The following is a 24,030-nucleotide window of genomic DNA, read 5'->3' as shown; positions in this document are numbered from 1 at the left end:
GGCTAGTGTCACATTTAACCTTAGTATTCTATCCTGCAGTTTCTAGTATGAATTGTATTTAAGAGAGGCCTGAGTCAAAGCTGCAATGTGTCGAATGTAAAAACAATGGGAATTGGTGCCTCAAGTGGCAATAATAGAAAGGCCCTGTGGCATACACCATTAAAAAAATGGAATTGTCTTTGAAGGAACTCTTTAAACCATTCTGCAGAACAGAATGGTCTGGCTGCATCCTCATATAATTCTCATACAATGGATAAAAGCACACTTGTTTCTATTTCTTTAAACCAATCACAGCCGTATTGAGAAATACAATCATGTGAGTTTGTTTTGGTGAAACATTTGCAGGCAGGGAGGCAAGCATTGTCAATAACTGAATACACAAAAAAGACAAAAATAAATAAATAAACTAGAAGGGCTGCATACTGCATGATCCAAATTCTAAGCAATGCTGGAAGTTGATGTTTCTCATAGTGAAATCAATTTTGAAAACAATAACATGCAGATAATAAAATCTGAGGCGAAAGGAGGGTGAAATGTGTGACCACTGGCAGGCTTCCCATCTGGCTGTCAGCTACATTTAGCCCGGCTTTCTCTCTCTCGGGTCTTTAGATTATCATTGTGCTTGTGTATACTGTTGATCGTTTAGTTATCATTCCATTTTATACCACGTAGTGTTGTATTAATTGTGTTGTGTGCGATATGTACATTCCTATTCCTGCCCTGCTTCTGACTTTCCTGACTTTGTATTACCAAGTCCTGGTTAGCCCAGCTTTGTGCATACACACCGATCAGCCACAACATTGTGACCACTGACAGGTGAAGTGAATAACATCGGTCATCTTGTTATAATGCAGTGTTCAGCTGGGAAACTTTGAGTCCTGACATTCATGTGGATGTTTGACATGTACCACCCACCTAAACACTGTAAGTCAAGCAACCTCCTAACCCACCAACATCCTTCACAGCAACAGCAGTCCTTGATGTCAGTTGCCACCCTCAGCAGGACAATGCACCCCGACACACCGCAAACTGCTCAGGAGTGACCCAGGGAACATGACAGAGCCAAGGTGTTCATCCAGGTTCCACATTACTCAGGTCCAAATCTTGTTGAGCATCTCTGGGATGTTTTAGCAGCATAAAGGAGACCAACACAATATTGGTTGTAATGTTATGCCTAATCAGTGCATTCTGCTTTTGTGAGATCGAGTCTGTTTAGAAGTATGATAAGCTGTATCTTAGTCTTCCGTCCTGCTCCTGTTTTCATAGTACTTAACATTAGTAATTAGTAGTTTGCAATTTTTCTCCCTCGGGAGAAGTCAACCTCATGTGTGCTCTGTTCCATCAGTTCTGTTTTTCCCTTTGACCTTCTTGTAAATTAGTATAAATATCAGTGTGTGTAAAAAGATCATTGTTTGAATTTCATGTCTGCTGCGTATTTGTCGTCCTGCACTTGTGTCTCTGCCCTGATCTGTGACAAGGGCAAGATCTTGATTTGGGTTCAAAGGGCTTTCTCAACATCAACAACACATTATATACACACTTCTTGTCAACTGAAAAGGAGTGACAGTGATGACACCAGCAGAGAACATTTGACTGTGAACTTATGTCTGTTTTTCATCAGTATCAGACTAACCCGCGTGTTGAAAAATATATGTGCTCAAATGTGACTGAGTGGCAGTATGTGACATGTTTGGAGTAGGATTGTGCTATTTCAATTCTGCTGGTCTGAGAGGTGAGTGTTACTGAAAATAGAGCATTTCAATTATTCATGCATCAAATACAAAATCATTGTCTCAGTACATGCAGGCAATTATACAGTCAAACCATGTCAAGTTAGTACATGATAAAAAAATATTCTGATTACTGTGAATGAAAATAGCAATTGTTTGATAAAAGTTCCTCCAGAAGTAAGAATGATGCCATATTCAGATCTGTTCAGAAACCGCAGTGTGAAAAGTAGCTCCAGTCCCTGTTTAGTTTCTGGTTTCCTGTTGCTTGTGGACACTTCAAATCTTGTTTTGATGTATAGATCATTTTCTTTTATATCATGTTCTAAAACTATATAGACCAATAATACTGTACACACCACTGAAACTCAGTGTGACTATCCAGTGTGATATTATTAACTTTCACTGTCATGTGTTAGATTTACATCTTGGAGCAAAGCAACCAGACGTTGTTGCACTGGAGTATTAAATAGACTGCAAATTATTTCACCGCTTTGCTGAAGGATTTTGAGGACAGATGTAACCATTCAGAGCCATGCTGAAGTAACCAAAGAAAACACACCACAGCTTCACTTTATGTAAACCTTTGAAAAACATGAAAGCAGACTGAGACTGTATCATTCTCCTTCTCTGTTTTCCTGCCCTCATCTTTTCTCTCACTGCTCCCCTGCACCCGTGGCTCTCACAAAAGTGAATTATTGCTAATCACAGTTGAGCCTCAGACAGATAATTGGCTGTTCTTTCCATTCTCTATATTCAGATGAGACACGTTTTCAGTTTCTTGGAGATATTTTGTCTGTAGGTTGGACTTCATGTTTTTGTCCAAATTCTTCTCTTCAGTTAAGGAGAGTGAAAGAAAAACTAATCCAACACAACTATAATGCACATATATTCAAACTGATATTTTATAACAAGATATTTACACCAGTACCATTTGACTGTTCACAGTTCGCTTCTACATGTATTATGAAAGTGTTTATTGTACATTGAATACAAAATTAAATTGTAACAGTTGAGCTATGTACATTCACAGATGTAGAAGTCTCAACCAAAGAGAAAATATTTAGGGTCTTTGTGTTTAGGGACCAGGCTCTTAAACCTTTCCAGAAAAAGCCATTCGAGTGGCTGCCTCTTGAGAGATCTCACAGCTGTCTCCCTTTTATGTTTTTATATCTGTCATTGCTGGTGGCTGAGACTCAAGTCCTCTAAGTAAGGCTCGTTTTCGAGATTGCCATCAAGATTGATGGCTTGTCTTTTTTCCAAGCCTAGTTGTAAAAAACATCATCCTCAGATAGCGAGCTGCTGTCTACATGTCGAACAGCTGCTTCTGCAGTCATATTGTTTCTGTCCTCAAAGGGCTGAGCTCTGTCCTGCTGGGTATTAGGCGTTGGGAAATTGGAGTTGACTGGCGGTGGCTGGACCAGGTTGACTGCACTGTTGTTGCCATGAGTCTGGGCATGAATGCTGTACAGGTGCTGGGGAACACCAACACTTCCACCATCGAGCAGGAACTGAGACAGGAAGTGGCTCTGTGCTGCTGAGGAGATAAAACAGTGTCAGTCAAATGGTTGTTTCTTGGAAAAAAGAACTACTTGAATTTCACAAACACTAACAGCTGAGTTTCCCCAAGTGAAGCAATTTCAGAAGGTCTATTTACTGGCATAGCAGTAATAAAGATTTATACACTACTGTTCAAACGTTTGGGGTCACTTAGACATGTCCTCATTTTTGAAAGAAAAGCAGTTTTTTTCAATGATGATAACATTAAAATAATCAGAAATACAGTTTAGACATTGTTTGTGTGATAAATGACTTTTCTAGCTGGAAATGGCTGATTTTTAATGGAATATCTACATAGAGGTACAGAGGAACATTTCCAGCAACCATCACTCCTGTGCTCTAATGCTACATTGTGTTAACTAACGGTGTTTGAAAGGCTAACTGATGATTAGAAAACTCTTGTGCAATTATGCTAGCACATGAATAAAAGTGTCTCAATTGTCTGGGTGAACCTAAACTTTTAGTGTACACAGAGCTTGAACTGGATCAAATAAAAGGTGCTGTTGCTCTGAACCAGCTGCTGTCTCTAGTATATATTAGACAACAGAACTGTAAATGACATTTGAAAACAATTTTAGTTTTAATAAATACATCTAAACTCATAAAAACATGTGTGGAAGTAACTGTTTTTGATATAACATACGCTAAATTCCCCTTCAAAGCTGTATCCTCTTTGTGCAATATATAGATACGAAACAGATGGAATTTTATCTGTACAGAACCATGGCAATAACTGTAAATGTAAAACTGTCAAACGTTTGTTATTACAGATCTGAGACAGAATGGGACCATGAAGGGGTCACACTACATTTAGGAAGGGAGCAATAGTGCCACCTGTAGTCTTTGCTCACACTGCAGTGAGCACTTCATTGACTGATGAAGCCTCCTTTGAGCAACATTCTATAATCAAAAAGAATGTAATCAGAATGTAATCAGTCAATTTTAGGAAGTCTGCAGTCAAATCCTGAAACCGTAAACAGAAAGATATGCTCTCACTTTCTGTTTGTCAGTGCCCCCGCCCCTTTCAACTGCTGTAACAGAATAGCTTTCAAAACATAATTTCTGTCTGACAACTTTTGTGAATCTTTATCTGACAGTCATCTGTATTACTCTTTTGAAGAAAACTAAAAACATGTGGCTTGTGATTTTTTGTTTGTTTGTTTCAAAAACACCCAACATGGCAGTTGCATCAATTGGGTTGACATGACAAGCTGACATGTCTCTGCCTTAGTATCTCCCACAGCATTACATGATACAAGAAGTATTTGCTTAAAGCATCAACATCAGTGGTAGACTGATTTTTACACCTCCACTTAGCAGTCAAACACTGGTTCCTTAAAATAAGGTCCAGTGTCCATGAACCAAGTTTGATATGCTACATCGTTGCTCAGACGCGACCTTGCTTGACCATTTACTGCTGGTTTTAATTGGTCATAACAGAAGAATGCTTTTAAAACTCAAAAATCTTTATCAAAAATAGTGTAAGGCTTTGCCCGACTCCAAAGTTTTTACTATATGGGACTGCTATAGACTTGAATGGCAGAAACAAAATACAAAGAAAGTACAGACACAAAGCTTTGCTTCTTAACCTCCAGTAATGAAAATGTCTTCAAAGTAGTATAAACTCCATACATCAGGCTGAAGATTCAGACATTCCAGCAGACCAAATATGACAACAAGAAATTTTCAACAGCCAAAATAGATCTGATGATCTGATATGAAAATATGCAATCAATTATGCTGTGATAACATGAAATAATGTCATAAAAATCCATTATTAGCATTAAAGAAAAGGCTGCACAGCAAAACAAACAAACAAGGATTTTATCAGTCAAACCCAGAAAGAAACTGTTACAACTGAAATGGCCTGCTATGTTGTTGTTTTGATTATTCGTTTCAAACAGAATGGATCTGTAAAGTCTGCAGTAAGTCCTGAAGCCCTTGAAAAGGAAATGAAACAGTTACATTTAAAGTTGTAGTGACACACCAACCTTGTAAGCTGGTGGATGGCTGCTCTAAGTTATCGTTCATGGACCACATATTCATGGCTGCCTCAGCCAGGGCAAACTGCTCTGCTACACCTGAGAAACACAAATATAACAAACACAGTTTATGTTGCTTTGCTCGGAAGTCAATTGCTGCTGTTTATCACAAAGTCTAACATCACGAATAAAAGCAACGTAAGTGTGGTAGATTTTAGTCTCAGTCATTGAACCTAAGGGCTATCTATTGTTTCTCGATGCTCATCTACACAAGCCAATCAAACAAAAACTGCATCAGAGGGATGAGAGCATCACGTCATCGGCACTCATCACATCTTGCTTTTCCTGAATGAGACTCATCCTTTTGCCTCACCTGCAGCAAAGCGAGCTTCCTTGATCTCGTCCGTCATTTGGGAGTAGTATTGTTCATCTTCCTGTAGCTCGGCCCCCATCCCCCCCCAGCCTCCTCCTCCTTTACCCCAGGCCCCGCTCCAACCTCCCCTGCCTCTCCCGTCCTCACCGCATCCACCCCAGCCCTTCCACTCAATCAGGTGAGCTACTCGCCCTTGGGCCATTGCTGTCGGCTTGGTGATGTGTTCCTTTATTGTGGCAACCAGACCTGAAAAACAGGAAGACAAGAAGGGATACATCTTGATAAAATAGATGGATAACCATGGATATGGATATGGATAACCAGTGTGGTAACACAGTAGCAAAAAAGATGACAAATCGAAGATAACACAGCTATGTGAAAAGGTATACAGTACGATAGATATGAAGAGTGAATGAATGTTTTGACAGCATTGGCAGGATGTTGAAATGTAAATGGAGACATGAGAATGGTAAGCCACCAAAAGAGGGTTTTATTTAAGATCAAATTCTACTCTTCTTTTTTTTTGGCGTTTATCAGACTTGAAAGTAAGCATTTATAATTGACTTACATAACCTGAACCATGAAAAGAAGTATTTCTCCTGCTTCCTTTTGATGTAGAGAGTCACAGAGAATAAACTGAATTCGTGTTTCTGCAGCACTGTATGGAGAGCACTTGGCTGGGAAACCAAATGAAGTAAACATGGTATAACAGCTTTGATATTTGTTGCTTGGTGGAGTTTCTAAGTCTCAGGGGAAGTTAAATTACAGGTCTTTATAAATCCTGCAGGTTTGATGGACAGGCAGTATCTATGTGCTACTATGTTCCTGTGTTTCTTCAGTAATGTGTGATTTATGATCCATGAAATCACTGTTCTGTCATTTCAATTATTGTGTCAGAAATTGTAATCAAGTGTATGACCATTAACTTCATGTCAATTTATGATCATTGAAGCTAAAATGTACTAATGGTGAACATTAAAAGACTCTATCATACTGATAAAATCCACTGATGCTATATACATGTGAGAAAAGGCCGTACGGGTCATCTCCTTTGTGTGACTCATGAAATATGTGGTCAGCATGTGAAGTGTCAAAAGAAGCTCTGATAGGAATGTTCTGTGAGCCCTTCCTGTGTCATTACACTTGGTAGGAGACATTCTGCCAGCCTCAATGTTCAGATCACAAGATGTACTAAAAAACTAATGGACGTACAGCCCAGGTCATACTGCAGGACGTACAAATTAAAGAGATATAAAAGGACAAAAACATAAATGTTGAAAAGGTAAAGGTCAAAAAAGAGACGGAGAAAAAAAAGGTTAAGGTAAGAATTTATGGAAAATGGCAGAAAAATGTCAAGAACAGGAAGGGGGGCAGAGTGGCTGTGTCATGGGGTAGCAAGCTTAGACATGGAAAAAGAGGAACAGAAGTGGAAGGAAGAATATTTCACGGCGAGGAATGGATAGTGTTAAATCCAAGGCAGGCAATGGGGGAATCAAGAAAATCATCACAATCATGATATTTTCATGTGAGCTCAACACTTAGAGCTCTTCTTTGTGTTCTGTTGAACACTGACACTATCTCACCCCACGTTCAGACGCTGATGACTCTGCCATGACTCTGTGCTGAATGTTGATGGTGGGAGAGCTTTTTCCATCTATTTGGGTGATGTGCACACAGCAAGAAATTCCAACTTGTTTTTCAAATGGGGTATTTTGTCCACATTGCACTGTGAATAGGACCAACCTTTAACAGACTGGCACCGCTTGAAGCAGAACAGTAATGTGCTTAAGGCGTTCCCAGAATGCAGTGGGCAGCAGTAAGTCAGCCATGATTTCTCTATTACTTTGTGGATATAGTGCAGTTAAGTACTGTATTTTAGATACCACCGGCTCCCTGGGGGACTCCTGCACACTGCGCTGGTCAGCTTGTTATTATGTCTGAGCATAAACAATGTGAATCCAAAATGTCACATTTACATGGTCGATGTGTGAACAAAACTATGACACTGACATGAGTTTGCATAATTAGATGGCAGATAAACCTTCAACCGGGCTGCACAGTGGTGTTGTGGTTAGCACTTTCGCCTGGGCCTGGGATCTTTCTGCATGGAGTTTGCATGTTCTCCCTGTGCATGCGTGGGTTTTCTCCGGGTACTCCAGCTTCCTCTCACAGTCCAAAAATATGCTGAGGTTAATTGATTACTCTAAATTGTCCATAGGTGTGAATGTGAGTGTGATTGTGTGTCTGTATATGTAGCCCTGCGACAGACTGGTGACCTGTCCAGGGTGTCCCCTGCCTTCGCCCGAGTTAGCTGAGATAGGCTCCAGCACCCCACACGACCCTAGTGAGGATAAAGCGGTGTATAGAGAATGGATGGATGGATAAACCTTCAACCTGCATTACCTGCAAGGTCTTTGTTTATATGCTATTTTTGTCTTCCTTCCCTTTCTTGTTTCAGATTAGTTTTCCTTTCATGTGAGTCTTTTGAATATTGTTCCTTTTCTGTGCAGTCACCAGAGTCTTGAAAAGAGAGGATTTGACAAGAATGTTGATGTGCTTATCTGAGTCACCTTCATTTACTACCGTGCACTCAAAGCAATAAGCTTAGTAAGCAGTAGCAAGTGCAACACTAAGTACGAAACAAGAGGACATTCTCCTATTCCAATGAAGTTTGGACGTTGTGTAAAACACACCTGTGAAGGCACCGTTAATGCTGGAAGGTACATGCAGGTTTTGGAGCAACATATGCTGCCATCCAAGCGGCGTCTTTTTCAGTGACGTCCCTTTTTATTTCAGCAAGACAAAACTAAGCTACATTCTGTATGTGTTGCAACAGCGTGGCGTCGTAGTAAAAGAGTGCAAGTCTGGCCTGACCTATCTCCCATTGAAAATATGTGGCACATTATGAAGTATAATATATAACAACAAAGACCCTGGACTGTTGAGCAACTGAAGCCGTACATCAAGCAAGAATGGAAAAGAATTTCACCTGTGGTAAACGTGCCCCTGTCCTAGTTTTTTCGAACCTGTTGCAACATGAAATTCAAAATAAGTGAATATTTGCAAAAAAAATAAAAATAAAACGAAGCAGTTTAGCAACTTGAACATTAAATATCTTTGTCTTTGTAGTCCATTTGATTAAATGTACGTCAAAAAAAGATTGTCAAGTCATTGTAATTTGTATTTATTTACATTTTATGTTAACTGGGGTTTGTAGTATAATAAAATATGGTTGTTAGCACAGTCGCCTCACAGGTAGAAGCCCCCCAGTTCACACCCCAGCCTGGGTCTGGGATCTTTCTGTGTGGAGTTTCCATGTTCTCCCTGTGCATGTGTGGGTTTTCTCCAGGTTCACCAGCTTCCTTCCACAGTCCAAAATCATGCTGAGGTTAATTGGTAACGGTAAATTGTCCGTAGTTGTGAATGTGAGTGTGAATGTTTGTCTGTATATGTAGCCCTGTGACAGATTGGTGTCCTGTGTAGGGTGTCCCCTGCCTTCACTCTAAGTCAGCGGGGATGGGCTCCAGCACTCCACATCCCTAATAAGGATTAAGTGGTGTATAGATGATGGATGGATGGATTTGTGTATATATTATATAAATATATGTATTATTAATTGTGTTGCTCTTTAGCTGCTAAATTCTCCACTATGTTCCCCAATTTATCACTAAGTTAGTCTGTGCTTGGTGCAGTCTTGTTTTTGTCTAGCTTTTATTTTTTTCAAAATAAGGTTGATGAAAGCACTGATACTGAACTAAAAGTAATGTCAAATAACAAGCTGCTGACACTGAACTGCTCTGTCAGCATTTGGGAGCTACAGAGTATGGGTCATAAGTTTCTATTTATTCATCATTCAAATGACCCCGCTTTCACATTATTCACTTAATCCATGCTGAAGATGGCAGCTGTGGGCCTTCTATGGAACCAAGAACTTCATAATGTTAGCCCTTAACATAAACAAACCCTGTAATGTCACACTTAGATATGTTAATAGGAACCGACAGATGGTTTTGCTGGATTTCAGTGTGGAAGTGAGAGTCAAATGACTGTAATATAAGTGCCATTATTATTCATTGCACGAATCTTAACTGAAAGAGAAACAGAGAGAAAATTAGAGCAAGAAACAAGCTTGCCAACATACCATCTAAGCTTCTGTGTGCACTGAAAGAAGTGATTCAGTTTCTCAGACTTGTTTATCATGTTGCTACAGTAAACAGGGGCTAGGTGTAATGAAGTACGCAGGGTCAGTAGGGAGTAAGTCACTTCATAAAAATAGACATATACTGCATTTGTGGAGCATGACTCTATGCTATGTGTTGGGAGATGCCAAGCCCATGAGCAAGCACAATCGAATGAACAAACAGGAAAGGTATGAAACCTGGAGCTACATTCAGGGTGTCAGGGCTCCCTCCTCACCCCTGTCCTTCCCACCTGACATCCCAAACACCCCTTTTTCCCCGTCTGTTTCCTCTCCCTCTCATGCTCCTCTCCCCCTCTCCTGTTCCTCTCCCTCTCATGCTCCGGTCTCCCATCCGCTCCTCTGCCCTGTCTGTCTCGCTGTCTCCCATCCGCTCCTCTGCCATGTCTCTCCCCCTGCAGCTCAGTGCCTGAGTGGAGTCTAGCTTCCCAGCTGACGCCACTCAGCCAATTAACCACCTCCACGGCTCCCGGACAGCTGACGATCATCGACCTGATTACACACCTCAGCAATAAGAACCGGCTCATCCTTCCACTCCCTGCCAGATTGTTGAACAAAGACCTCACAGTCAGTTCGCTCTCTAGCCTCCTGTTTAATCTGTTTGAGTTTGCCATTTTCTGACGTTGTTTTCTCCTGCCTTCACCCAGACCCAGCTGTCCGGGATCCAGCCACCCAGAACCCTCGTCTGCTCTCCCCAGCCAATTCGTCACCGGTTTCCCCCCTCACTGGACCCCCCGTTCCTGCCTGGACCCCCCGTTCCTGCCTGGACCCCCCGTTCTTGCCTGGACCCCCGTTCCTACCTGGACCCCCCTGACCTGCTTCCCTCCCAACCACTCGGAGACCCACCTGGCCAAACCACCCACTACTTCAGCCGCTCCCCGCTCCTGCACCCTGGTTTTTCCCCCACCGAGCCACTATTCATCCCCCTGCAATAAATCATTCTAAATCTCCTCTGGTCTTGGTAGTGTGGCTCTCTGCTTGGGTCCAGCCCCCCCCTAGTTCGTGACACAGGGCTTGTTATTTACCAGGTGACATGAGAATAATTCTGGATAAAACCTTCAGTCCTGCTAATGGAGAGTAAAATTGGTTAGTACTGAAGTATGACAGTTAGTAAGGAGCTTTTGATTTCAAGCAGTGATACCCAAACTACTAATTAGAATAAATACAAACTGAAGCCGTAGTGGTATGAAAAATAAACATGAGATTACACTATGCAAGGTCAAATGATTCAACAGTGTATCACCTTACAGTAACTGTATTACTTCTAAGTAGATCAATAGGTGTAAAAACTAAGTAGATTTACTTTATTAAAAATATCGACCACACAGTAGGAACTTAATACAACAAAAATTGATACTGAGATTCAAACCTTTATTTAAAATTTTATTTTTCACTACAGATGCAATCCTCCTCAGCACAGAGGATACCTAGTTTCTGGAGAGAGTTCTACTTGTACATTTACACTCTCCAGGGTCTCCCAAAGCTGCTCGCAGTGACTTTAAGTATAAGGGTTATTCCAGAATTGGAGGACATTTTACGTCTCACTCATCAAATTTCAAATAATCCATGTACAAAATACTAAAACATGCAGTTGTACTTGTCCTGAGACCAAATCTAAAAAAATAAAAAATAAAAAACAAGGAGAAAACAATGTTTGAAAATATCTTTTAAAATACCAAATAAGTCTGCAGTTCCCCCTAAAATGCATTTTTTCTCTTGTCCCAACCCCAGACAATAAAATTGAATCTCAAATAAAACAGTTATTTAAATCTCCTTTTTGTTTTGTTTTTTTAATCATTGATGTTTGTTAAAATTGTGGGAACATTTTGAACCATTTTACCATTTTAAATCAATTTAAAAACAAATTTAACTAACTTAATATTTTAGATAATTATTATACATAGAATGTGTGTCCCACAACAACCGTGTTAGCATAACTTTTTTAGCTGGTAGAAAAAGAAGAAAACATTGAATTCCATAATATACAGGTATTAACATCAGTAAACAATTTTCCAGAAGAATGGGCAGACCAAAGCTCTGTCCTCTCTTCTAATTTCATATTTTCATAACATTGACTGCCTTCACTGAATGTCTCATTCTACTGCATATTATCAGTAAAAGACAGATTATTTTGGCTTTTTCTTTACTGTTTTCCATCATTCAGTTTGTCCTCTTGGTCAGCAGTAACAGCTAAATGTCTAGTTTCTACTCCTGAGAAAAAGCTAACATTAGCATGGATTAGCAACTCTGTTACTGTGATTAGAATAGAATTAGTAAATAACAAATTAAACATGGAAGACCAAAGACTACACTTGAGCTCTGTCTTAAGCCAGTTTCAGGAAGATGTGTGTGGACTCTACAACAGAGCTCCATGTGAAACATGTTCCCAGTGGGTGAAAGGCGAAAGTGTCTGCACATTAAAAATGATGTGAAAGGGTACCCAGTATATTCAAATTTGATCTCAAGGGGTCCTAACAACATTACTGTATATATTGAGTTGTTCTGAATTAATTAATCTGAAAATAAAAACTGGAAAATTTTAATTTGTATCACTTCAAATCAAGATAACCTTTAAAGTAGAATTTTAATATATATGTGTAGTAAAGGGTAAAGATGAGTTCATTTCTAAAACCCTGCATGATGCCTTATAGTCTGTGAACTACAAGTATATGTTAAAACAGAAAAATGTTTCCATAAAATTTGCTCAGCATGTTCATACTCTAATAGAGATAAACCTATTAGATTTTAACGACCATCATTTCCTTCAACAATATTCTTTGAACAAACTGTGCATTCTTTGTCCCATTAGGCAGTAAGAAAACCAAAACTATTACTTTTTTAAATTCGCTTTTTACATTTGTGCAGTCTAATGAACATGCCAGTTTCTTGGAGCTGCTGATAGTGTTCTGTTAAAATCACAGCAGCCTGATGCATCTTTCAAACAGAGCCATAGAAGAAGAATAAAACCAGCAGTGTCTGCATGATATTATTCTAAATGTGATTACATTTGTACAATAATATTTGAGTTAACCCAGTGAGATCTGATTTGAGCAGTTGGGTTGTCGGCTCTATGTCTACAGAACCTGCATCAACAATTTAAGCAATGACTGACATCTGATTAAGTCTGAGTAAATGTTAAACAGCATTTTTGTTTTTTATTGGATGCAATCGGTCACTTCCAAAGCAGGTGTCAGGTTCTCAGTTGTCTTCCTGAATGTCTCTATTTGTCTAACATATTCATGAGGTTTTCATGGCCTTCATGATTAGACTGTCAGCATAATAAAGAAGCTTTCACTTGGAAAAGTTCAGCAAGGCATAACACATTAACTGAGAAAATGAACCTCCTGCAGAGAGGGGGGAAGCAGTCAGGATGAGGCAGACACAGCATGGAGAACGGAAGATGGAAATGAGGAGGAGGCACTGACATAGGAAGAGCAGAGAGCCAGAGTTAAAGGTGGAGAAGAAAATCAAATGGGAGAAGGAAATGCATCTTGTCTGGTAAGACTTTGCTGAATGTGTGTGTGAGAGAGGGTGTGTGTGTGTGTAAGGTAGAGGAAAATTATATTACTAACCTCCCATGGTACAAACACAATCCCCCTGCTTCTATGCTATTTTCAGAAAGAATACGCCATGCAATGAACGTGTGTGTGTGCTCAGGTGCTGGCTATACTTGTGGGGACCAAATGTCCCCACAAATGTAGGAAAACCGAAAACAATGTCACTTGTGGGGACCTCATTTCGGTCCCCACAAGTTTAAACAGCGTTTTGTTGGCCATGTTGTTGTTACTGAAAAAAGTAAAAGTGCAAAAACGTTTTTTTAGGGTTAGGCATTGTTTTGGTCTGGGTTAGGGTTAGGGGTTAGATATGAATGGGAGTCAATGGTAAGTCCCCACAATGATAGAAAAAACAGTGTGTGTGTGTGTGTGTGTGTGTGTGTGTGTGTGTGAGTATGGTGAGTACCATTTTCTGCATTTAACTATCAAAGTGAGGACATTTTTACAAAGTGAGGACATTTTGGCCGGTCCTCACTTTGAAACAGCCATGTTTGAGGGTGAAGACTTGTTTTTAGAGAACAGGTATGAATTGAGGTTTGGTTAGGGTTAGGGTAAGGATTAAGTTTAGGCAATCAGTGGTGATGGTTAAGGTTAGGGTAAGGCTCTAGGAAATGCATTATGCCTATGGATGTCCTCACTAAGATAGAAGTACAAACGTGTGTGTGTGTGTGTGTGTGTGTGTGTGTGTGTGTGTTCTTGTACTTGCTACATGGTGAGGACCATTTTCTGCATTTAACTATCAAAGTGAGGACATTTTTACAAAGTGAGGACATTTTGGCCGGTCCTCACTTTGAAACAGCCATGTTTGAGGGTGAAGACTTGTTTTTAGAGAACAGGTATGAATTGAGGTTTGGTTAAGGTTAGGGTAAGGATTAAGTTTAGGCAATCAGTTGTGATGGTTAAGGTTAGGGTAAGGCTCTAGGAAATGCATTACGCCTATGGATGTCCTCACTAAGATAGAAGTACAAACATGTGTGTGTGTGTGTGTGTGTGTGTGTGTGTGTGTGTGTGTGTGTGTGTGTGTGTGTGTGTGTGTCTCACCAATCAAAGAGGATGTGGCCAGCTCTCCGATATCGTAGCGGCTGTTTTTTTCTGCGATGCTGCCGTAGGACGGATTCTGGTCATCCTGCACAGTATGATGCACAAAAATAAGTGATCCTTATCACTGATGCTAGGTGGAAAAGCTGTTTTTCAAACAACAGCTTCTACGACATTTCTTCTGAGTTTTGAATGCATAGAGGGCCGTGTAACTGCTTGAAACATACAAATCACCAGAATTACATTTATGAGTATTATGCAGAAAACAAGATTGTAGATACTAACGCATACATGTACAAGAATATTTCCGAACATCCTTTCTAGCAAACACGTCCTATGTGTGATGAATCAACCCACATATTTCCCACTTTTTTTTCAAGGGAAATGGTGATAATAACAGCCAGGAATTCAGCAGACTTCACACTCAGTCTGAATGAGGTGCAAACAAAAGAAGGTATTTTAAGTCTGTCTAGAGCTTACACCCAGATATACCCACAGATATCTATCTGTGTAAGTGCTTTCCAACAGATTACTCTGAGCTGAGGGTAATTTCTTTAGGGTTTTATATATATATATATATATATATATATACTGTATATATATATATATATATATATATATATATATATATATATATATATATATATACAGTGCCTTGCGAAAGTATTCGGCCCCCTTGAACTTTTCAACCTTTCGCCACATTTCAGGCTTCAAACATAAAGATATAAAATTGTAATTTTTTGTCAAGAATCAACAACAATTGGGACACAATCGTGAAGTGGAATGAAATTTATTGGATATTTTATACTTTTTTAACAAATAAAAAACCGAAAAGTGGGGTGTGCAATATTATTCGGCCCCTTTACTTTCAGTGCAGCAAACTCACTCCAGAAGTTCAGTGAGGATCTCTGAATGATCCAATGTTGTCCTAAATGACTGATGATGATAAACAGAATCCACCTGTGTGTAATCAAGTCTCCGTATAAATGCACCTGCTCTGTGATAGTCTCAGGTTTCTGTTTAAAGTGCAGAGAGCATCATGAAGACCAAGGAACACACCAGACAGGTCCGAGATACTGTTGTGGAGAAGTTTAAAGCCGGATTTGGATACAAAAAGATTTCCCAAGCTTTAAACATCTCAAGGAGCACTGTGCAAGCAATCATATTGAAATGGAAGGAGTATCAGACCACTGCAAATCTACCAAGACCCGGCCGTCCCTCTACACTTTCACCTGGAACAAGGAGAAGACTGATCAGAGATGCAGCCAAGAGGCCCATGATCACTCTGGATGAACTGCAGAGATCTACAGCTGAGGTGGGAGAGTCTGTCCATAGGACAACAATCAGTCGTACACTGCACAAATCTGGCCTTTATGGAAGAGTGGCAAGAAGAAAGCCATTTCTCAAAGATATCCATAAAAAGTCTGGTTTGAAGTTTGCCACAAGCCACCTGGGAGACACACCAAACATGTGGAAGAAGGTGCTCTGGTCAGATGAAACCAAAATCCAACTTTTTGGCCACAATGCAAAACGATATGTTTGGTGTAAAAGCAACACAGCTCATCACCCTGAACACACCATCCCCACTGTCAAACATGGTGGTGGCAGCCTCATGGTTTGGGCCTGCTTTTCTTCAGCAGGGACAGGGAAGATGGTTAAAATTGATGGGAAGATGAATGGAGCCAAATACAGGAGCATTCTGGAAGAAAACCTGTTGGAGTCTGCAAAAGACCTGAGACTGGGACGGAGATTTATCTTCCAACAGGACAATGATCCAAAACACAAAGCCAAATCTACAATGGAATGGTTCACAAATAAACGTATCCAGGTGTTAGAATGGCCAAGTCAAAGTCCAGACCTGAATCCAATCGAGAATCTGTGGGCAGAGCTGAAGACTGCTGTTCACAAACGCTCTCCATCCAACCTCACTGAGTTCGAGCTGTTTTGCAAGGAAGAATGGGCAAGAATTTCAGTCTCTCGATGTGCAAAACTGATAGAGACATACCCCAAGCGACTTGAAGCTGTAATTGCAGCAAAAGGTGGTGCTACAAAGTATTAATGCAAGGGGGCAGAATAATATTGCATGGCCCACTTTTCAGGTTTTTATTTGTTAAAAAAGTTTAAAATATCCAATAAATTTCATTCCACTTCACGATTGTGTCCCACTTGTTGTTGATTCTTGACAAAAAATTAAAATTTTATATCTTTATGTTTGAAGCCTGAAATGTGGCGAAAGGTTGAAAAGTTCAAGGGGGCCGAATACTTTCACAAGGCACTGTATGTATATATATATATATATATATATATATATATATATATATATCATTGTAGACTGAATCAAGCGAAAGGGTAGAATGTCATTATATATTGTCAATTATGTTGCAAACAAAAAAGTATTAAACAAAATATCAAAATATGCTTTCTTCATGCATGGTTCCCATTGGGAACCATGGAGGAGGAGGTGTAATGGTGTGGGGGTACTTTGCTGGTGACTCTGTTGAGGATTTATTCAAAATTTAAGACACACTGAACCAACATGGCTATCAGAGCATCCTGCAGTGACATGCCATCCCATCTGGTTTGGGCTTACTGAAACCATCATTTCTTTTTCAACAGGACAATGACCCCAAACACACCTCCAGGCTGTGAAAGAACTATTTGACCAAGAAGGAGAGTGATGGAGTGCTGCGTCAGATGAGTTGGCCTCCACAGTCACTTGACCTAAACCCAATCCAGATGGTTTGGGATGAGATGGACCACAGAGTGAAGGCAACAGGGACAACTAGTGCTCAGTATTTCTGGGAACTCCTTCAAGACTGTTGGAAAACCAATTAAGGTGACCACCTCATGAAGCTAACTGAGAGTATGCCAAGAGTGAGCAATGCAGTAATCATAGCAAAAGGCGGCTTATTTGAAGAAATTAAAATATAAAACATATTCCGGTTTGTTTAACACTTTTATATTTACAACATAATTCCATATGTTCTTTCATAGTTTTGATGCCTTCAGTAATAATCTACCATGTAGAAAATAATTAGAATCAATAAAATTCATTGAATGAGAAGGTGTGTCCAAACTTTTGACTGGTACTGTAATTAAAGTAGACAGTGAAAAGACTAACATCCCTACAAAATAACAGCAGGGCTACTTACGTACTTTGACAGATGATGGCTGACCCTCATCAGTCTGCTGCAGCGTTGATACAGGGAGGTGGATCTCTGTGGGGAATCAATCAAACACTGGTGCTAGGTTTATAGTGTGTGACCATTCCTTTTGTGTATGCCAGTCTGTGTGTGTGCATTTACACATGAGGATCACAGTCTTTCAAAACTGTTGTCAAGTCAAGTCAGGGGTCAAGCGAGGCTCATATATAATGGGTGACAAAGAGGGAGAGACTGTTGAATCCTGTTAGAGTCATTTAACCAAATCCTTTCTGCATATTTAGTTTTGCACCATCCCACACTGGCTATTTGCTTTCTAATTGATGGTGATGAGGCTCACATGAAGAGCAAGACAAAACAAAGTGCAGCTCAGTGGGATTGAGAATTAACATTATTAGAAAGGTCAGCAGACACACATTGGCATACACACGTAAGGATACAAACACATGCTTGGTGTCTCCCCAGGGAGGTGTTGTCCAGACAATTTGCTGTCGCTATGGAAACACTACAGCAACAGGAGGTGAGTATACCCGTCCACTTACCTAAGCCACGGTCACCAGTGCACACACACACACACACACACACACACACACACACACACACACACACACACACACACACACACACACACACACACACACACACACACACACACACACACACACACACACACACACACACACACACACACGCTCAGGACTAGTTCTGATCTATGGTCTCATCAGATGCTATTAGCAGGTCAAGAAACCCCATCATGATTTCTGAATCAATTTGCTGTTCGTGTGGGGTTGAATCCCAGCTGCACTCACACACACACACCTATACACACACGTACACAGACACACACACACACACACACACACTCCTGCTGTTTCTTATCTGTTTGTCTGGAGCCTCACAGCTACCTCCTCTCTTTCTTCCCAGCTAGAAAGCGCTCGGTCGCCTCCATCGTTTTAAAAGGGGCTCTTTCTGAACAAAAGCCGACTTTGTCTCACAACATTTTTTCAGACAGACCACACACTGCAGCTGAAAACAATGTCTAAGACTGTAAAATGTTGTTAAATGTCACGTTCTAACAAAATAACAGGTGGATTGTTGCTTGGTATCACAGAAAGCTGGTACACCTCAAATCAATGTTTAATCTCCCTGGATCTTTTGTTCGGATAGCAGAAATCACTCCTTGTGTTCTTCCCGAAAGAGGCCCTGCATCCAGCAAAGGCATTAAGATTTAACAGCTGTTAAGAAGCAGCACACACAAACTTATTGTCTAATAAAGCTGCGACAGAGAGCAAATCTGAGAGAGCAAATTGCAGCCCGAGTCACATCTTCAAGTCACGACAAGTTGGACATGAGCTTCAGATGAAGGTGTCATATCCTAAAGCCCCTGTTGTTCTCCTCTGATCCACACAATGCTCTTCATAAAGCTCCCACCCCCAATAGCAATCTCTACAGGCTCAAGCAAGAATAAATGTGAGAGAAAAAAAGTGTCTAGTGTAATGTTATATAGCAGAATGTGTGTTGTGTATCACTTTCATACTAATAAACATGCCTGTTTGGCTAAAAATGTGATTCAGGTGGCTGCATCCTCCATCCCGTTGTTGACTGCTGTCAACTCATCCTGCAGGTTGAGCTAACCCTCAAACATGCACACACACATAGAAGCAGGCAGGTAGGCTCAGGCACTGACCTTTGTGACCTTTGCAGAGGCAGGCACCCATGGTCTCAGGACAGTCAGGTGGTTATCTGTTCACCATGGTGGACCGAAGATGTGGAAGACGAGGAGCGGGCGAAAGAAAGGTGGAAAAGGATGAAGGAAGGGAAGAAGAAGCAGTAGTAGCAGAAGTATCAGTCAGCAGAGGAGCAGAGAGGAGTGAGAAACTGAGGCAGGGGGAAAAGTAAGAGTGAATGCCAGCTGAGCTTATGCATTGGCTGACTTCTCTATATAGGAGACGAGAGGTGAGAGAGTGACACAGACGAAATGTGGGGAGGAGGGTGTACAGAAAGAGAGAGAGAGAAAGAGAGAGAGAGAGAGGGAAATAGGGAGAAAACATGATTGCCTGTTTGCTGACGATATTGAATCCCCTCCTCTCTAGTTCTTCTACTCTCCTCCCACTCCGTCTTTCCTCTCCATCCTATTGTATATTTTAGACTCTCACTGTGAGGACGGTTTGACACCGCTATATTTTGGGCACAGTCATTTATGTCTGGCGAAGACCACAGAGTATATTAAATTGAACAGAATATCTGCACTGGGGTTTGATTATTTTTCTACTTTCCAGTACAATACATACTTTAATTCTGAGACCAAAGCAATTTTCAGAATTCAAAAAACATCATGAAATATGTCAAAGAAAATTCAAAATTGTTACAGAACCAAATTTTTTTCTGGACTGGAATTGTGGAAACTTTCATTTGAGATCTGTTTCAACTTTGATCATCAATACAGCACTTTACTTACAGTACAGAATAATGTGTCTGTCATTGATGCATAATGTGTACTGGACACTATTACTGCACATTGTACAGCTTTGGGATCACTATTTTCTGCCCCATCTTCTGCAGTTCTTACGACATTTTCTTGCTCAGGTCGTAGCTGTTTTGATTACGAGCAGGTTAGCGATGGGTCTCTCACTGTAACCCTCTTTGTTCAGCAACGAGATGGCTGTCTTCTTCTCATCTTGCAGTTTTTCATCTTTTAGTCATTGATGAGGATTATCAAGTTCATGTACTTGTTGCTTGCTACCAGTTCTCCAAACCCTCTAGAGCATTATCTGAACTGTATTGTACTGCAGAAAGTAGTGTGTTGCTTTAAAAATGACAAGGAAAAGGGAATTAACAATAGAAGAGAGACAGACCATCTTAACACTTAAAAATGTAGGTCTTTCCTACAGAGAAATTGTGAAGAAAATCAAGGTGTCAAGGCATACAATTTTTTTCACCATCAAAAGGTACTCAGACACTGGGGGAAACTCTGACAGGAAGAGGTCTGAAAGACCCAAAGTCACAACAGAATCAGAAGACAAGTTTCTGAGAGTCAACAGCTTGGATGATAGGCGGCTCACAGGACAACAGCTTCAAGCACAGCTTAACAGTGGTCGCAGTAAGAAAGTCTCAGTTTCAACTGTGAAGAGAAGAACTGGAGTTGCAGATTTGACAGGTCGAGTTGCAGCAAGAAAGTCATTGCTGAGATGTCAGAATCAGAAAAAGAGGCTCGTCTGGCCCATGAAACACGACCAATGGACTACTGAAGAGGTTCATGATGCAGGATTTTTGTACGCCGTCGAGTCGGCGAAAGGATGTTTCCTCAGTGTGTCAACTGTCAAACATGGAGGAGGAAGTGTGATGGTCTGGGGCTGTTTTGCTGGATCCAGGGTCAGTCAATTGCACAGAGTGAGAGGAACCCTGAACCTAAACGGCTACCACAGCATTCTGCAGCGCCATGCAGTACCCTCTGGTATGTTCCTAGTTGGTCAGGGGTTCATCCTACATCAAGATAATGACACAAAACATAAGTCCAAGCTGTGCCAGAGCTACCTTATAAAAAAAGAACAAGATGGTAAGCTTGAAAACATGGAGTGTCCAGCACAGTCTCCAGACTGAAACCCCATGGAGCTGGTTTAGGATGAACTGGACAGAAGAGTGAAAGCAGAGCAACCTACAAGTGCCACACATTTATGGGAACTTCTGCAACAGAGTTAGGAAGAACTTTCTGAAGAATATTTGATTTCCTTTGTAGAAAGAATGCCGCGTGTGTGTTCAGCTGCTATATCTGCCAAAAGTGGCAACGTTGATGAGTAAAAAATTTAGAATACATTTTGGTTTCTAAATTGATTTTTTGAAAACTTCATTTGTTTAATTGTTCCAAACTTTTATGTCAGAGTACAATGAAACATTACCATGCATAATTTCCAATAAAAAACTGGAAAAATTGGAATATTCTAAAAATTTTTGACTGATAGCGTATGTTGTAAATTGGTGCTCTATAAATAAAATTGAATTGAGAATATACATTACAAGCACGAAATAATGGTGGCTCAAAAAATGTTTTCAACCATCAAGTGTGAATTTTGAAATTTTTGTTCTTTCAGTACATCATATTTCAAAACAAATTGTATTGCATGTTTTATAAAATTGGTCATGTTTGTTGAAGATCCTGTACTTATTTAAGCACTCTGATAAAAGTCAAGCAAAGTTATCAGTGTCAGAGGCCTTTTGTTTAGACTTCTTTGCACAGGTTGTCTCATAATGATTTACCCATCTGTCCCTTCAAAATGTCTTATCAGTAAGGTCCTCTCAGCAAAATGATCCCTACAAGGATAAAAACATATATACATTAAATTGCCTCCAGGTTGCCATTTCACTGTCTGAAATGTCATTAAGCTTAGTGTCAAAGAGAATTCTCCATATGACTGCCAAGAAGCTCAAGCCACAAACTGGTTTTCCATCGACAAATCTTTAGACAAAAAAAAATTAAGTTAGCATCTGAAGCGATGCTATTATGAAATGAAGTTACATCTATCTATATGACCATATGTCACTGTGTATGTAGGACCAGACAGAGTTTGTGATTGTGATCACAGTGAAGGTTCACAGTAAGAGAAATAATCAAATACCTGAGCACTGGAAGAATAAGAGTTTTCAAGTGTAAAAACAAGTTTTACTGCAGGGACAAAATGAATATCCATCCATCCATTATAAATCAACCACTTAATCCTCATTAGGGTCATGGGGTGGCTAGAGTCCAGGGGACACCCAGGACAGGTCACCAGTCTATCACAAGGCTACATATAGAGACAAACACACTCACATTCACACCTACGGACAATTTAGAGTTAGCAATTAACCTCAACATGATTTTGAACTGTGAGAGGAAGCTGGGGTAGCTGGTGGAACCCACGCATGCACAGGGAGAACATGCAAACTCCACGCAGAAAGATCCCATGGGACATGAACCGGGGATCTTCTAACTGCAAGACGACAGTGCTGACCACCAAGCCATTGTGCAGCCACAAAATGAATACAATTTCTTTCTTTTCAGTTATTTGTGGTATTTACTGAACAGATGGTGATGCATAGCTCTGATGTATTTTCTCTATAAATTTTGCTAATCTGACTCCAGTCTTTATTTGAAGATATTCACACCTTTACGCCAACACACACGCTCACGGAAATACACTCATACACACACACCTGAAAAGAAACAGTCCGATACAATGTTCTTCTTCAGCTCTTGCTGTCGTCATTTTTCTCAGATTCCTTCTGGCACAAAACTGCCAGGGTGACTGGGGCTTTGCTGACATCACCAGCTGCAACAGTGCCCTTGCCTTCATCGCAAGGAAAATCCTGTTACCATAGTAACCACGTCACTCCATGCTTTTGAGGTTTTTTCGTAACTAATTGACCAGGGAAAGCAGGCAAAGAAATGTTCGATGGGCGGATGATGCTGATAAAGTCAGCACAACATCAGATATGGATCGCAACACTCGATGAAATCTCAGCTCAGACAAAGAGGACACTGTGATGTCTTTATTTTAGCTGTTGCCTTTTCATCTATTCTGAGCACACAGAACCAGAGTTCTACGCCTGGACAAGGAATGTGATGCATTCAAGAACACTCCTCATTCAAGTGTCTCTTGACCGTTATGAAAATATAACATTATTATATTTTGCACAACCTCAATGTTTTGTCTTGTTGGTAAAGCAATTCCACATAGTTAATTGTTTTCATCACATGAAAACCTGTTTGAAAAGATTTTTGTTACGCTGTGTATATGAACTTAAATTTTTATTAGCCTGGAACCACATAAAGACCGCAGGAATGTCTTTGTGGTTTCCTCATGATCTCATGGGTTCGTGGGTTTGAGGAGTCCTCTTCAAGCATGCACATGCAAGTTTACATTTTAAGCAATTTGTGTCCCAGGAAAACTCAATAAACCATAAAACCTCATCAAGAAATTACGGACATCTCTCAAGAAATCCACAGGCCTCTGGAATCATGTAAGGGCAAATTTTTTTTATTTTTGAAAAAGGAAAGAGCTCGAAAAACCTTCATTAATCTTCTGAAAATCTTCACGGAGGAACCCGTTAAACTCACTGCAGAAACTGTACAACATGTTCAACAAAAAGGGGCCTTCCATTGACTCATAAAGAAACTTTTCAAAAGACAACAAAGCAAAGAATTCCCTATGTTTGGGACAATTTATAGTTCTCAATTTTCCCTTGAATCCTTTAAATTACCACTGGAACAACTCTCAACAATGTTCAGTGAACCTATCACAGTATGGTGGCCATGAAGTTCCTCAAGAAATCCCACAGAGAAGCTCAAGGAACCTTATTATTGCCTCAGCTAATGCTCCCCTAGAACATTCTGAACAGCCTCTGTCCTCTTCTGAAACCCTCTTTGGTTCCTGAATCCTATACACAAACGATGACAAGCA

General features: G+C 40.3%; 1 protein-coding gene across 4 annotated transcripts; it reads right to left on the bottom strand.

The window, feature by feature from the left end:
• Positions 1-2,597: 2,597 nt before the first annotated feature.
• On the bottom strand, positions 2,598-19,582 carry fam131c (family with sequence similarity 131 member C). 4 transcript variants are annotated; one of them, XM_051949431.1, is made up of 6 exons: positions 19,281-19,582; positions 17,585-17,671; positions 14,436-14,520; positions 5,643-5,888; positions 5,279-5,368; positions 2,598-3,264 (listed from the first exon to the last, which is right to left on the bottom strand). In XM_051949431.1, the coding sequence occupies exons 2-6, from the start codon at positions 17,612-17,614 to the stop codon at positions 2,993-2,995; spliced, it is 723 nt and encodes a 240-aa protein (XP_051805391.1). In that variant the 5' UTR covers positions 17,615-17,671; positions 19,281-19,582; the 3' UTR covers positions 2,598-2,992. The 4 variants fall into 4 exon arrangements, with proteins under 4 accessions (XP_051805391.1, XP_022049738.2, XP_022049737.2 ...); XM_022194046.2 differs by having other exon boundaries at positions 17,585-17,650; XM_022194045.2 differs by having other exon boundaries at positions 17,589-17,650.
• Between the last annotated feature and the right edge of the window lie 4,448 nt (positions 19,583-24,030).

The sequence above is a fragment of the Acanthochromis polyacanthus genome, chromosome 6, assembly GCF_021347895.1.
Source record: "Acanthochromis polyacanthus isolate Apoly-LR-REF ecotype Palm Island chromosome 6, KAUST_Apoly_ChrSc, whole genome shotgun sequence".
Lineage (NCBI taxonomy): Eukaryota > Metazoa > Chordata > Actinopteri > Pomacentridae > Acanthochromis > Acanthochromis polyacanthus.
The sequence above is the reverse complement of the archived record's forward strand: the minus strand, read 5'-3'. Positions and strand labels throughout refer to the sequence as shown.

Bases quoted from the DNA above. Each gene is read 5' to 3' on its own strand.
- fam131c (XM_022194045.2), bottom strand. From the start codon at position 19,311: ATGGGTGCCTGCCTCTGCAAAGGTCACAAAG. The intron at 17,651-19,280 runs GTCAGTGCCTGA...GATTCCCCACAG, and splicing joins CCTCTGCAAAGGTCACAAAG to AGATCCACCTCCCTGTATCA. The intron at 5,369-5,642 runs GTGAGGCAAAAG...TGTGTTTCTCAG, and splicing joins GGAAGCTCGCTTTGCTGCAG to GTGTAGCAGAGCAGTTTGCC.